Here is a 13,933-nt window from a genome sequence, read left to right on the forward strand (position 1 = left end):
CCCCCCCCAGCAAACCCGGCGCGGGGCACGCTGGGAGAAAACCCGGATGAGGGGGCTACTGTGGTGCGCGAAGCACGACGGGATCGGCGGGACCCGGATAAAGAGATTGAGGCACCGGTTCAAGAACCGACGGTGGAGCGCAGGTCACGGGGCAGGAGAACCCGGATGTGAAGTCCTAGACGAAGGCACCGCGGCGAGTTTGTTGTAGCCTCCTCTCCAAGTCCAACAGGTTACTGCTATGCTCGCTCGTTCCGGCCTGCCGCTTCAAACGAAACAGAACCAAAACAAGCACCTCTTCGCCCCGCCCCCTCGCAGGTTCTTGAACTACCGGGTGGGGCCCCGGGGCGCTGCGCACGCGCGCCAGAGCACAGCCCCGCCTCTCCTTCGGAAGTATGTGGGCAAAATCTTCGCCGCCGCCAAAACAATTGCGGGCACCAACCAATCGAAGCAGCTGCGTGGGTCTACGATGACGCCCACGGGCCAATCAGAAGCGAGCGATCTCCTTCCCGTGCCCTCCGTCTCAGATTTCAGTCAAAGTCTGCACTCTCGTTCCTTGCCTTTCTTTTCTCATCCGCCTTGTCAGGTTCTTCTCTCTCTGAGGTTGACTCGCAGGCGGAGGTTCTTCGACAGGACCGCGTGGCTGGCCCCACGCACGACAACTTGAAAGCGCCTCCCTGCCAGGTTTCCAATCTGGCCGCAGTCAGCCAGACTGACGAAAATATCAACACTCCCAGAGCATAACAACCCCCTGAAGCGTCAGTTCCGGTACCACCCACCTGCAAATCCCGGTCCTGTGGAGAGGCGGGCTCCGCTTCACCCTGGCAACAGGCCCAGTTATGCGGTAATTGGTTAAGAGAAGCCGTCACTAACGTCAGACCGGCCAACCCTGGGACAGACTTGCACCGTGGGGACCTTGGGTGTTTGGGAAGCAGACACGCCCTCTTTGGCACCTCTGCGCTCTCGCCCTCGCGTTGACCTCCCCGCGTCGGTAGCTGGTGCGCAAGCGCGGCACAAACTCCCACCGCCCCCAAGACTGAGCTTACCTAGATTGAGCAAGTTTACTAACCAGCACCCTCACCAGCCGGCGTCTTGCAATGGGGTGGGTAAAATCCCTGGTAAAGAGCGACTGGAGAGCTACGAGCTAATCGTAGCTCTGCCCCTCCTGAGTGATCTCTGACAAGTCATTTGACATCCACCCCATCCGCAATTAAAAAAACAAACATCTTTTTTAGTAGTCTCTGTATCCACGGTGGAGCTCAAACTCACAATCCTCGAGATCAAGAGTCGCATGCTCTTCCCACTGAGCCAGCTGGGGCCCCTGTCTGCAATTTATACTTCTCTGTAACGTGGCAATGATAATTCCAATTTAGGGAATCAAAGAGTAATGCTTGTCAAGGGCCTGGTGCTGTGCGTGGCACATAGTAAGTGCTCAATAAATTAGTCTGAATGGTAGTGCAACAAAAAGGATCCCAGGCTTTGGAGTCAGGAAGACCTCAGTTCCAAACCCCGATGGACTATTCCAACTGTATGACTTTGAGCAAGTCATTGTCTCAAATTTGAGATTACCCATGCAAAACGGGAATGATAATGCCTGCCCAGACTACCTCAGGGAGTAGTTACAGGGTTAAGATGAGCTTATGAGCCAAGAAGTTGTTGCAAGAGGTGATAGCTTGCTGCCAGTCTCAGGAGTACATGTTGACTGAAAGAGAGATGATCAGAAAGCTCTTCTCAGTGCCACCTAACCTTCTTCCTTTAGATGACGACCTCAGTTGAGTTCTTCCTTCAGGAATAATATTCAGGAATACTCCTGAAGGAATAACTACATAAAGAGTGTTGTGTTTTCTTCTCTGGAGACTTAATGGGAGAGGACTCATGTTTCCTGGGCTTATTATGTGTGCCAAATGCCTGTGCAAGTTATCACACTGAATCTTCTCCTGAATCTCTTACTTGACCTATATATCCCATTTCCTACTGGCTGTTTGTCCAGCACTATACACCTAAATGTGAACTTAGGATAATCATTGTAGCTAATGTTCACCAAGTACTTACTATGTGCCTGGCACTGCATGTGAACAGCTTTCATGTTCCTTTTGACAGTGAATGACCCCCTCATTCAGCCTTTGCCCAAGCTAGAATCTGCGAGTCAACCCTGCCTGCTCCCTCTTCCCGAACTCCCACATGCCTGTCAAGCCCAAGTCTTGCCAACTCTACCTCTCAAATTTCTTGACTCCCCAACTCTTACCACCACTCTGTAGTCCAAGCCACCATCACCTACCAATTGGACTACTGCAAAAGCCTCTTCACTGCTCTTCCTCCCACCAGGATTGTTTCCTTAGAATCCACTCTCCACAGCCAGAACCATCCTTCTGAAATGCAAACCTCCTCACAACTTTCCTATTTATAAACCTGCAGAGGTCCCCATTATCCTTAGGCTAAAGTCACAATCTGCATCATAACTTCAAAGGCTTTTTGTGAGCCAGCCTCATCTCTACATCCTTGCTCTCAGCACAGCCTCACTCTCTCCTCCTCAGCTGAACTGAACTCATTTATAAGTTCCCCAAGGACCCTAGGCTTGCTCTATAACCTCTAGGTCATTGTACATGCTGTTCCCTCTGCCTGAAACGTTTTTTATACTTTTGCCTTTTGCCTGGCCAACTCCACCTCATTCTTTGGGTGTTGGCCGGCTTAGGTCCCCCTCCATCTCCTTGCATGCTTCTGCAATCCCATCGATTTTAGTTCTACAACACTACAGTGTAATTGCTTAACTGTCTGCCTTCCGTGCTCACCTCTGGAGATCAGAGACAATGTCTTTTTTACCCCTCTTTGTATCCCTAGGGCTAGCGTGTGATATTCAGTTAATAAATATTTGGTGGGGGCACCTGGGTGGCTCAGTCAGTTAAGCGTCTGGCTTCAGCTCAGGTCATGATGTCATGGTTCACTAGTTTGAGCCCACATAGGGCTCTGTGCTGATAGCTCGGAGCCTGGAGCCTGCTTCAGATTCTGTGTCTCCCTCTCTCTCTGCCCCTCCCCCAGTGGTACTCTGTCTTTCTCTCAAAAATAAATCATGAAAAATAAATATTTGGTGAATTATTATATATGTATTGTATTACATTTGGTAATTGTTATTTCATAGATTAGCAACCTGAGGCAAGAGAAGTTTTAAGTGACTCTCTCACCCAGGATTGGAACCCAGGTTAACCCAAATCCAAGGTCTGTCTTCTCAGTGGTCCACAGAGCTCAGTCACACAGTAGTCTGGTAGAGCCAGTAGCCCAGAGTATAGGGTATGTCCACAAAGAAGGGAAATTTATCAAACTGAGAGATACTTTTTTTTATTTTTTTTATTTTTTACTCTTGAATTCTTTTTCCTTTTTTAAAGTAAGCTCTAGGCCCAATGTGGGGTTTGGACTCATGGCCCCAAGATCAAGACTCATGTTCTACTGACTGAACCGTCCAGGCGCTCCTAAGAGATGCTTTTAATTAGGGTTTAATTCAGAGCCGTTTGCTGTCAGGAAGCCTGGGTTTAAGTCTCCTCTAACCTAGCTTGTGCTTCTCTGGGTCTCAGTTTCCCCATCTATGAGTGAGAAAGCTGGAGCAGATGATGTCCTAGGGGTGTGTCTCAAGACGTCCTGGGCTGCCTCACTGGCTGTAGATTCAACTCTTCAAGCCACCGTCTTTAATTTCTCCTAGATCCCCATTATCCAGAATGTGTCACCAACCACTGACCTCCTATACCTGTACCCACACCAGCCCTTCTCCTAGCTGAAAGGAATTGAAACCAGAGTACTTTCAACCCCCCAGCCCAACCCAGCCTCCAAACCCAGAGCCAGGGGGTGCTCATCCTCGTCTCTCCTCTCAGGTTTTATTGACTGATGGAAACTACATCTTTGTCAGCCACCAGCTCCACGGGGACAGTGCTGGGGACAGGGAACCTGAGATGATGCCAGATTTCAGCCCAAGAGCAAACACAGAGTTCTGGAAGGTGACCCAAGAGGAAAAAGAGAGAGGAATATGTGAAAAGGCGTTGTGGGGGAGGAGGAGGAGGAGGAGATCAAGAAGTTCCACCTGCCTCCTACAACTCCCAGAGTTCAGGAGCAACCCAGGCCTCAGCCCCTGATGCTTCTGGACTCCTGCCCAAGAACATGGAATCAGCCTATGATCTCCAAATATAGCCCGGCTCTCACTGGCTGCTAGGCTCTTATCTTAGCCAGTCCAGGCTCCAGCCCAACCCAGGAAGGAAGCAAATCAGAGAAGAGAGTAGTACTTAGAGGTGGCCCCTCTGATTAGGGCAGATGTAAACGCTGCAGAAAACTGGGCAGAGGCTTTGCATAATGTCATGGCAGCAGCTGCTATTGCTAGAGTTTGCTGGGGGCCCAGCGGAGGACGGGGTTGCAGGGACCCATTTCCAGCAGCCAGGAAAGGGGAATGGCATTTGTGCTATCTGTGTGTATTGGGAGAGGCAGCCTGACCCCTGAGTCAAGGCGAGGGGGGTCATGGCGGGTCACTGCTGAGGCCACAGCCCATGAAACCTGTTGTTGCATTCCAAGCTTCAGAATCGGGGAGTTGTCAGGCTTGGTAGAAGGTGGGGACCTCTCCTAGAGGCCAGAACAGAGGTGAAGCTTCTCTTCTCTGAACCCCCAAACTTCCACTGCCCAGCCAGAGAGAAGAGAGTGTCTCACCTCTCCTCCTCAGGCCAGAGCTCAGATGTCAGGTGGGAGCCTGGGACACAAGAAGAGGAGCATGTAGGAGGCCAGCTAGGAGAGAGAGGCCAGTCCCAGCATGCTGGGGCAAGGAGGCCAGGGGGGCTGAGGAAGCCCAGCACCTCAGCGCCCACTGGAACAGCTGTCTGGGGTGGGGAAAGTTGCCTGCTTCCCTGGCTACTTCCCCACCAGGCAAGCCATTCCATGAAACTCCATTGCATAGTTCTCAGTGGGGGGCAGAAGGGGTCCCCAGGCCTGCCCCTCCCCACCTCCCCAAAATATGGCTTTGGAAAGGAGTCCCCAAGAATCGAGAGGGCCCTCTGGATGGGCAGGCCTCTGCTCACAGGGAAGAAATCTTGACAGTCTCTGGGAGGAGGCAAGAGGTGCCCAGGTTGGAGTTCCTGAGGGTGCTGCTGGCCCCACCGCCATCACCAGGAGAGGAAGGCTGGCTTTCATCTGGGGTGTTGGCAGGAGGGGTAGGGATACTGATGATGGCAGCCACGAAATCCCGGCTGTCGCAGTTCAGGTCGAGGCAATCATGGGGCTTGGCATTGAGGCTTGAACGGCTGTGGATAAGGGTGGGGAGACAGAAGGTTCTTAAAAGGTCATCTTAATACTTGCCACAGTGATCATGGCATTTAATGAGTGCCAACTGAATCGCTGGCACTGTGCTAAATGCTTTGCCTGCACCCTCACTTATGGTGGTGCCCAGTGAGGGCTCTGGGGTCAGATGGTCCTGGGTTCAAATCCTAGTCTCGTTTTAGCATCTCTAAATGTCTCTTCTCTCTTTCATCTGTAGCATGGGAATAACAGCATTTTCTACCTCATAAGGTCATTGTGGAGATTAAATGAGATGGTAAGTTATACAAAGTGCTCAGAGTAGTGCCTGGAACAGAATGAGCACACATTCAAAAACGTTCTCTGTTTTGGTTACTCCTTACGATGCCAAAATCCTCACAACAATCTATAGTAACATCTACACAATCTTGTCCCTGTTCCTTTCTGGTTTTACTTCCTATCACTCTCCCCCTCATTCACTCCACTCCACTCACAGTAGCTTCCTGGCTGTGTCTCTAACATGCAGACCCATTTCTGCCTCAGGGCCTTTGCACAGGCTGTTTGCTCTGTCTAGACAGCTCTTCTTCTAGACATCCACATGGCTTCCTCCCTAGCCTCCTTAAGTTGTTAACCTCAGCAAAGTGTTCCCTGACCACACTATTTAAACGGCATCACACCGTCTTCTGTGCTTTCTGTCCCTGATTCGCAATTTATTTTTCTTCTTGGCACTTAACGTACTATATCATCTTTGTGTTTCTTTGTTTATTAACTGTCTCATCCCACTAGGATACAAATTCCAGAAGATCAAGGATTTCTGTCTGTTCTCTGGTGGCCTAAAGTGAACTCAACCCCTAAACTCCTAAAGGGAACTCCAAAGTGGCTAAAATTATGCCTGGCATGTAATAGGTGCTCAATAAATGTTTGTTAAAAAGAACCAATGGAAAAAGAAAAAAAAAGAAAGAGAACCAATGAAGAACAAGTTCCAGACAAGATAGGCGCAAGCTCCTAGCATAGAGGAGTTTAGGTTCGAGCTTGGCTTGCTAGGCCCCAAGTCATGAAATCTCAGACCCCTTCGTCCAAGCTCTGAGCTTCCCCAGAGGTAGCCAGCAGGTGGGGGTGCTTACCTCTGAGGGGCAGGACTCCTCCGCAGCCCTGCCAGTGTGTCCAGCTCCTGCATGCTGCCACGACTGACCGAGGCAGTGGAGTTGGCAAGGCGAATGGCACGGCGCTTGGCCCTGCGGGGGCAGCAGGAGGACAGCAGGCTGCCAGGTCCCACTGGCTGGGAGGACACAGAGGTGCTGCGGCTGGTGCGGCTCCCCAGTGAGTCGGCGCCCACGGCCTCACTGAAGGTCAACTCATCTGTGAACTCATGGCACTGTGGGCAGCAGGAAGGCATGGTCACAAGGTACCACACAGCAACTGACCCCACCCCCAGGCCTTTGCTTAGGCCGTTCCTTCCTTTCCAGAAGTCATTCTCGATTCCTTTCCCTTGCCCATCCTTCAAGGCTCAGTTGTACCAAACTTCTTCCAGGAAGCCCTGCGTGATTTCCACCAATAGGAGTGAGCCTGCCGTCCCAGGGAGGGGACGGGTTTGCCCGCAGAGGGACTCCCCTCATTCTGCCGTGCCACCTCTCATGAGGTCTCACCGTTGTCTTCTCCAGACAGTGCAGGAGGTGGTGATGTTGTTGCTCGAAAGCGGAACGGTTCCTGATACACAGCGCCTGTTCGTCCACACTGCTACTGTCCTGGAGTGGATGGAGCAGGGGGATGAGGTCAGGCCCCTCTCCTCCTCCCATCACTGCTCACCCCCAACCCCAGTTCAGGCCCCTCCCCACCTCAAGGCCCCCGTTCTGCTTGTACTGCAGGAAGGCATTGGTGGTACCACTCTTTGCCAACCGGATCCTTGCCAAGCGCACCTTCTACAGAGAGAGGAGGAGACAGAGGGTCAGGGGGGTAAACACAAGAGTAGACTGGCTTGGGGTGTGGGGAACAGAAGGTACTCAGAGGGAAGGGGTAGTTACCTGCTGTGCCCGGCGCTTGTCAGCACGCTGGTTCTGGTGGTAGATTCGGCTAAAGTTGGACACGATGACTGGCACAGGCAGTGCAATGACCAGGACACCACTGAGGGAGCAGATGGATCCGAAAATCTTGCCAGCAATGGTGCTGGGCACCATGTCTCCATAGCTGGGGCCAGGTGAGGTAAGCCAAGGTCAAGAAAAGTGCTCACCCACCCCTCAGGCTCCCACTCCGTCCCATCCAGCCCGATGCACTCTGCGACCAGGCCAGGCACTGAGACTCTCTGAGCCTCAGTTTCCTGCTCTGCAAAATATGGGGAAAGACCTCTCTGGCCACCAGTGGGGGGGGGTCCAATGAGAAACTGGCCCTTGGCCCCTACATCTGCTGCCCCCATCTGAGCTGCACACCGAGCATCTGAGTCAGCTGGAAATCTATTAATACCAAGCAGAGGGGAGAAGGAGGAAGTCACAGGCAGTAAATATAGTCTCCTGGGGAGAGAATCCCAGCACCACAAGTCAGCTGAGGGGCTCTGAGTCGCGGGAGAAGTGCTCTGATGGTTTTGCTTACATCTGTCTTACCTTCTCTAAGTAGGACCCTTTCTTAATTCTCCCAGAAAAAAAGCCTTGAAACTGTCCTCTTATGAAAACATGGGGGGGAGCCTTGAAACTCTGTCCTCCTTGTCTCCAAGCCACCTCCTCTCCCATGGAGATGGAGCAGTGCCAGTCTAACCAACTTGTTTCACAGAGTGGGGGTTGGGGGACCAAAGCCCAGGGAGATTCTCTAAGTGACTGGCTCAAGATCATACGGCATACTTTTGTTCTGACCACGGGACCAATTAGGTCTCCTCCCCTCTGTGGTCCCAGCCTCTAGGGCTTAGGTCAGTCTGTGTTTCCCTTCCCCCAAGGATGGCTGTTCCTTATTTCTTTGTTTTGACTCATTTAAAAGTCTCTCCAACTTGGCCATTTCTGGTCTGTGATGTGTCATCTCAGACTGTGTCCTCAACTATGAGGCACAGGCAGCTGTCTACCCTCCTGGGGTTGTTGTGAGGACTCAGTAGGGGAAAAGGCACCCAAATACCCAGTTCCAATCCGCTCTCAGGTCTCAGCATTTGTTTGTTGATCCAATTCTGAACCTCCAACCAGAAGTACTTTCTAGTCTGTACAAACCTCAAATTAATTTTTTCTGTACCTCTGTTAAAGCACTGATCAAACCCAATCCGTCCATTCACAGATACTGAGCAGCAACTATATACCTAACCCCAGTGATGGAAATTGAGAGGAACATGGTATCTGCCCTAGACAATGTCTTTAAAGACAACACGAGTTTGGTGGTTCTGTTTGATGCCTTTATCCCAACTGTTATCTCTCAAGAATTGGCACTTTAAAAATAACGTCGAAAATACGTTGTCCTGGAGAACATCAAAGAATCACAAAGCCACAGGGGTAGTACCCTCATACAGCAGATGATTTTAGAGATTTGGGAGACATGGGTCCTCAAGATGGGAAAAGGAGGTGACGGAAAGCCAGTACCTATGTATCCTACACCAAAAAGTTTCAGAGAACTTTCACAACAAACTTTCAGTGATGTCACTGAATCCCCTCTAGATGATGAAGGGATCATCATGTCTCATTTGACACAAGGGATAACAGGCCCAGAGAAAGCAAGGTCAACAGAAAGAGTGCAGCTAAGACAATCCTTGAACCCAAGACTCCTGACCTGGAAAGTGAAGGCATTGTTAGAGCTGCCAGGGATTTGGGGATTAGTCCAACTCCCTCCGTTTTGACAGATGAGCAAACAGAAGTGCACATGAAGAAAAAGAGATCGTTTGTCTAACCTTCCCAATCTTTTTTTTTTTTTTTTTTTTTTTTTGAGAACAAGGGGGCCGGTAGCTTAGGCTCCGGTGAGCACAAGTGGGGAAGGGGCAGAGAGGGAGAGAGAATCCCAGTGAGGAGCTTGATGTGGGGCTCGAACCCATGAACCACGGGATTGTGACCTGAGCTGAAGTTGGACGCTTAACAAACAGCCACCCAGGCACCCCTCTAACTTTAAGCTTACAGAAAAGGGTGAGTGTAAGTGATCGGGCAGCTCCCAACACGGGGTCTGCACTCACCCAAGCGTGGTCATGGTGACAATGGTATACCAGAAGGCCGCAGGGATGCTAGTAAAGTTGGTCTTGTTTGTGCCTTTCTCGGCATAAAACATGACAGTGGCGAAGATGATGATGGCCATGGTAAGGGAAAAGAGGAGAAAGCCCAGCTCAGAGGCACAGCTCTTGAGTGTGTAGCCCAGAATCCGCAAGCCCTGTGAGTGCCTGGAGAACTTGAAGATCCGGAACACCCGGAACACACGCAGGGTGACAAAGGCGCCTGAGACATCCTCGTTTTTGGGCACGAAAAGCCCAATGTAGTAGGGCAGGATGGCCACAACGTCAATAAGGCTCATTACGCTCCGCAGGAAGCGGCAGCGGCTGGGGGCAGCGAACAGCCGCAGGAGGTATTCACCCGTGAATATGAGCACACAGGCCGTGTCCATGCAGAAAAAGGCCAGTGGGAAGCGGTCGCCACAGGGCTGCTCCCTCGGGGGTCGCCGCGCGGGGCCGCGGCACGGGATGGTCTCGACTACATTGGCGATGACAGACACGGCGATGAAAAAGCCGGTCACGTAGTAGAAAACGAGGGCCGCCGTACTCGTGTGTGGGTTCTCGAAGGCCCGCCAGAGCCGCTGCCGCAAGGAGCTGCCGGCGGGCAGGGCTGGGCCCTCCCCGGCCTGCTCGGCTTCCTCGTCCTCCGCCAGGCGCTCGGCGTTCTCCTTCTTGCGGTCCCGGTACTCTTCGAGGCAGCAGTCGCCCACGAGCTCCGGCACCAGACCGTAGAAAGCCAGCTCTTCATCGAAGGCCTGGATACACTCCTGCCGCGGGCAGTGCAGCCGACCCGTGCGGTAGAAGTTCAGGACATGCCGGAACATGTCCGGATCACGATCGAAGAAGTACTCGCCAGAATCAGCGTCATAGAAGAATTCCTTTTCAGAACTGCCCAGCAGGGTGTCTGGGTAACGATCCAGAGTGTTCTTCCAGGTCTCAAAGCGCCGTCCGCTCACGTTCACCACCAGAACCTCGTCCCCTCGAGATGCCTTCACCCCCGGTGCAGGGGGCAGGGGCTGCTGGGCCAGGGGCAGCCAGCCCACCGCGGCCGCCCTCGCAAATGGCAGCCACGTGGCCACGCCTGCCGCCATCTTGCCTCGCCCCAGGCCCACGGAGACTTGGGGGGGGGTGGCCTTAGGAGAGTATGGCTGTCTCCAGGATGGTGGGAGCTTGGGGAGGCCCTGGGCCACTCGCACAAGCAAACTGAGGGTGTCTACAGAGGCCAAGAGGAACCAGGAGGAACTAGAGAGATGGGTAGGGCCTTGGGGGGCATTTAGAGGGTCTGGGAGGGACCTGGGGTATGTCTTGAGGGAACTAAGAAAAAAGAGCTAGGGGGAACATGGAGAGGAGAAAAGGGGAGCCTAGAGGGGCCAAGAAGGATCTGTGGGAGTGTTTAGTGAGACTGAGATGGTTCTAGAAGGGTCAGCAGGTGCCTGTGAGATGTCTGGGGTGTCTAGGAGGGGCAAGAAATGCTGGGGACCTGTCCACACTCTCAAGAGTTCTGAGGGAAGATGAGGCTGAGACCCCTTAGTGGGCTTGGAGAGGGAATTGGCGCATCCAGAGGGCTAGAAATGGGACCAGAGGTGTTTGAAAAAGGCTGAGAGTGACTGGAGGGGGATTCTGGAGGGACTGAGAAAAGTGAGGCAGGTTGTCCACACCCTCAAGACTTCTGGGGAAAAGATTAGGGGACTGGAGCACGCTCGTGGATCTAGGAAAGGGGTTGGTGAATGTAAGAGGTGGCTGTAGCACCAGGAGGTTGTAAAGAGGCTGAGAGGTGTCTTGGGAGCTCCTAGAGCTGCCAAGAATAGCCTGGGGGGTTGTCTACACTCTACAGGAGTTCTGAGGAAGGAATACGAGATGGGGCCTCTGAGAGGGTCTGGAGAAGGCAGTGGGGTATCTAAAGGGGTAGATATGGGGCTAGGTTATCTTTCAGAGACTGAGAGGTGTCTGGGAGAGAGGGGTATGGGGGGGATGCTGAGAAAGTCTGGTCCACCCTCTCCAGAGTTCCAGGGGGAGGAAAGGGGCCCGAGGAAGCCCCCTGGCGCTCAGTTGGAAGTTGGAAACAGCCCCAGCGCATCCAGAGGTTGGAAAAAGACTAAGAAGAGGGGGGTCCCCCCAAAATGGATTGGAGAGTGGGTTGGGGTGTTGAAAGGGTGTTGGGTGTGTCTCCAGGGAGGGGGGATGGTGGGCCTTGCAGGAGCTGGGAGACGGAGGCCGGGATATAGCTGCGTCCCACTGTTGGGGGCTGGTCTGGGGAAACCACACCCCGAGGGGCTGGCGGTATGTGCCAGCAGCGGCAGAAGCAGCCGCGGCAGCAGGAGAAGGAAGAGGAGAAGCAGCCACAGCCAGGCTTGGGAGAGGAGAAGGCAGCACAGGCAGGGGGAAGGGGCTAGGTCTCTGGAAGGACAAGGTCCAGCAGAACCCCTGGGGACTATCCCAGGATGGGCTAGGGTGTGGGGGCTGGACCAGGGAAGGACAAGGACAGCGCTGTTGGTGGCCCCCACCCCCTCCCCAAAGGGCTGTCCTCACCTGTGTCCCCGCTGCAGCAGTGGCAACAGCGGTGGGGCTGGGGGTACCAAACACCGGAGCTCCTGCCCCCCTCTGCAGAGCTGCCCGAGTTCTCCTCCTCCTCTGGCTCTCTCTCTCCCCGCCCCTCTGAGCTTGCCGGGAGATGGAGAGAGAGGCAGGGAGGGGCCTCGTGGCTCCCAGAGCCCCCTCCCCTAGGACAGCCTGAGAGGGACCCTGGGGAGACTCCGCCTCCTACAAAGCTGGTTGGGCCTCAGTCGCGTCATCTGGAAAATGGGGGTGGCAGGGAGCTTTGCCAGTTCTCCCCACCTCCTTCCTGGACTCCCCCCCTCTTCCTGCCCAGCTCCTACCCCCTCTGCCCCCAGGGGCCCCCACCCCCACCCGTCTGAATCAGCAGCACTTAGCAGATCCGATCGATGGGGAGGCGTCCGTTAATGGCCCCAGAGCGGAGTGCCATGGGGAATGATGCAGCGCTGTGTCCCCTCCCTGCCCCCATGCTGTAGAAGGGCTGGAGAAGAGGGTGGATAGAGGGACTGGTGGGGGGCATTTCTCTAGATGGCCAGACCCCCAAAGCTGCTCCCTGGAGGGGCATGGGTTGGAGCCCAGCTCTGACCAAGACTGTTGCTGTGGGATTGGAGCACCATCCTGGTTTCGCATGTGAAGTGGGGGTAAGGGGAGTGCAGATGGGACAAGCCAGGTCCCACCCTCATACCAGGTTCTCTCAGGCAGGCCCCACTCTGAGGGGCAGACTCCCTCATCTGTCTGCATCCAGGAGCCTTCTGAATTCATGCCACTTCCCCTAGAGGACTCTGCTCCTGGATGGCATAGAGCACTGGGTACCAAGTGCACCGGGCATGGATGGGTTTAAAGCCCAGCTTTGCTACTGACTTGTGTCCTTGCAAGTGACTTGCAATGTATCTTCAGTTGTCAGCTGGAGTTACTCCAACTTTATAGTGTCATTAGGAGCATTAGGAGTGATGTGAAAGGGAATGGCACAGGGTAGAGCACACAGGGGAGGCCTCATTTTTAGTAATTAAAGGTGTCATGGGGCACCTGGGTGGCTCAGTCAGATTAGCATCTGACTCTTGGTTTTGGCTCAGGTCATGATCTCAGGGTTTGTGGGCTCCAAGCTGGGGGTGCGGAGCTTGCTTGGGACTCTCTCCCTCTCAGCCCCTCTCTGGCTCACTCACTTGTGTGTGCTCTCTAAATAAACAAACATTAAAAAAAATAAAGGTGTGGTGAGGGGGAAGCAATAAGGCTGGGCCAATTTTCCACTTTTCAATCAATCTAACTTTCACATGTGATATTCAGTTTGCCCGCTCATCACACTCCCGATCTGTCCATTTCTCCATCCCTGCACCCACTCACCACACACCTATCCATTCATTATCCCACCCACACAGCCAAATGCTCTACCTATCCCTCGACCTACCTACTCTCTCACCCGATTTGTATATTCACCCCATCCACCTATTTGCCAACCTATCCTTATCAACCCCCTGCACCCATCTATCTGTCCATCCATAGCCCTGCTCATCACTTACTTACCTACTTTTTACTCTTCCTTATCCATCCATCCATTCCCCTAGCCATTCGTCTACTTACATCCCCGACCTATCCATCTATCCATTTATTCATCCAATTGCCTATCCATCCGTCCATTTATTTCTCAACCTATCATTGATCCATCCAACCTTCCACTTATTCATCCGTCAGTCCATTCAACCACTTATCTATCCTCTTATCTGCCCACTCATCCACACCCACACCCCACACATATCCACCCACATATCTGCCCATGTTTCCATTCTACTAAGTTTGAGGGGTGGGCCCACACTGACTAGAGACAGCTGGGTGAAAGTGGGGGAAGGGGTGTAAAATTGTAGCCAGAGACCATGCTCCTCATGCCAGAGACCTCCCTTCCCATTCCAATGGTGTGACCTCCCCATCCCCGGCACACCCCTCCTGGTTGGAAAGAATGAGAGTAGACAGTCA

The 13,933-nt window shown here is 53.2% G+C and overlaps 1 protein-coding gene across 3 annotated transcripts; it reads right to left on the reverse strand.

Moving 5' to 3' along the window:
- Positions 1 to 3,843: 3,843 nt before the first annotated feature.
- KCND1 (potassium voltage-gated channel subfamily D member 1) lies at positions 3,844 to 11,823 on the reverse strand. 3 transcript variants are annotated; one of them, XM_029929606.1, is made up of 8 exons: positions 9,383 to 11,823; positions 7,278 to 7,440; positions 7,092 to 7,175; positions 6,903 to 7,001; positions 6,381 to 6,631; positions 5,043 to 5,264; positions 4,678 to 4,717; positions 3,844 to 4,593 (listed from the first exon to the last, which is right to left on the reverse strand). In XM_029929606.1, the coding sequence occupies exons 1-7, from the start codon at positions 10,501 to 10,503 to the stop codon at positions 4,699 to 4,701; spliced, it is 1,959 nt and encodes a 652-aa protein (XP_029785466.1). In that variant the 5' UTR covers positions 10,504 to 11,823; the 3' UTR covers positions 3,844 to 4,593; positions 4,678 to 4,698. The 3 variants fall into 3 exon arrangements, with proteins under 3 accessions (XP_029785466.1, XP_029785465.1, XP_029785467.1); XM_029929605.1 differs by having other exon boundaries at positions 3,844 to 4,717; XM_029929607.1 differs by having other exon boundaries at positions 3,844 to 5,264.
- Between the last annotated feature and the right edge of the window lie 2,110 nt (positions 11,824 to 13,933).

The sequence above is a fragment of the Suricata suricatta genome, chromosome X, assembly GCF_006229205.1.
Source record: "Suricata suricatta isolate VVHF042 chromosome X, meerkat_22Aug2017_6uvM2_HiC, whole genome shotgun sequence".
Lineage (NCBI taxonomy): Eukaryota > Metazoa > Chordata > Mammalia > Carnivora > Herpestidae > Suricata > Suricata suricatta.

What these genes read in the sequence shown, in the direction of transcription:
- KCND1 (XM_029929606.1), bottom strand. Translation starts at nt 10,503, where the DNA reads ATGGCGGCAGGCGTGGCCACGTGGCTGCCATTTGCGAGGGCGGCCGCG. An exon ending in AGCAGAACGGGGGCCTTGAG is followed by an intron (nt 7,002 to 7,091) that starts GTGGGGAGGGGC and finishes CATCCACTCCAG; the next exon opens with GACAGTAGCAGTGTGGACGA. An exon ending in ACTGTCTGGAGAAGACAACG is followed by an intron (nt 6,632 to 6,902) that starts GTGAGACCTCAT and finishes TGCTGCCCACAG; the next exon opens with TGCCATGAGTTCACAGATGA.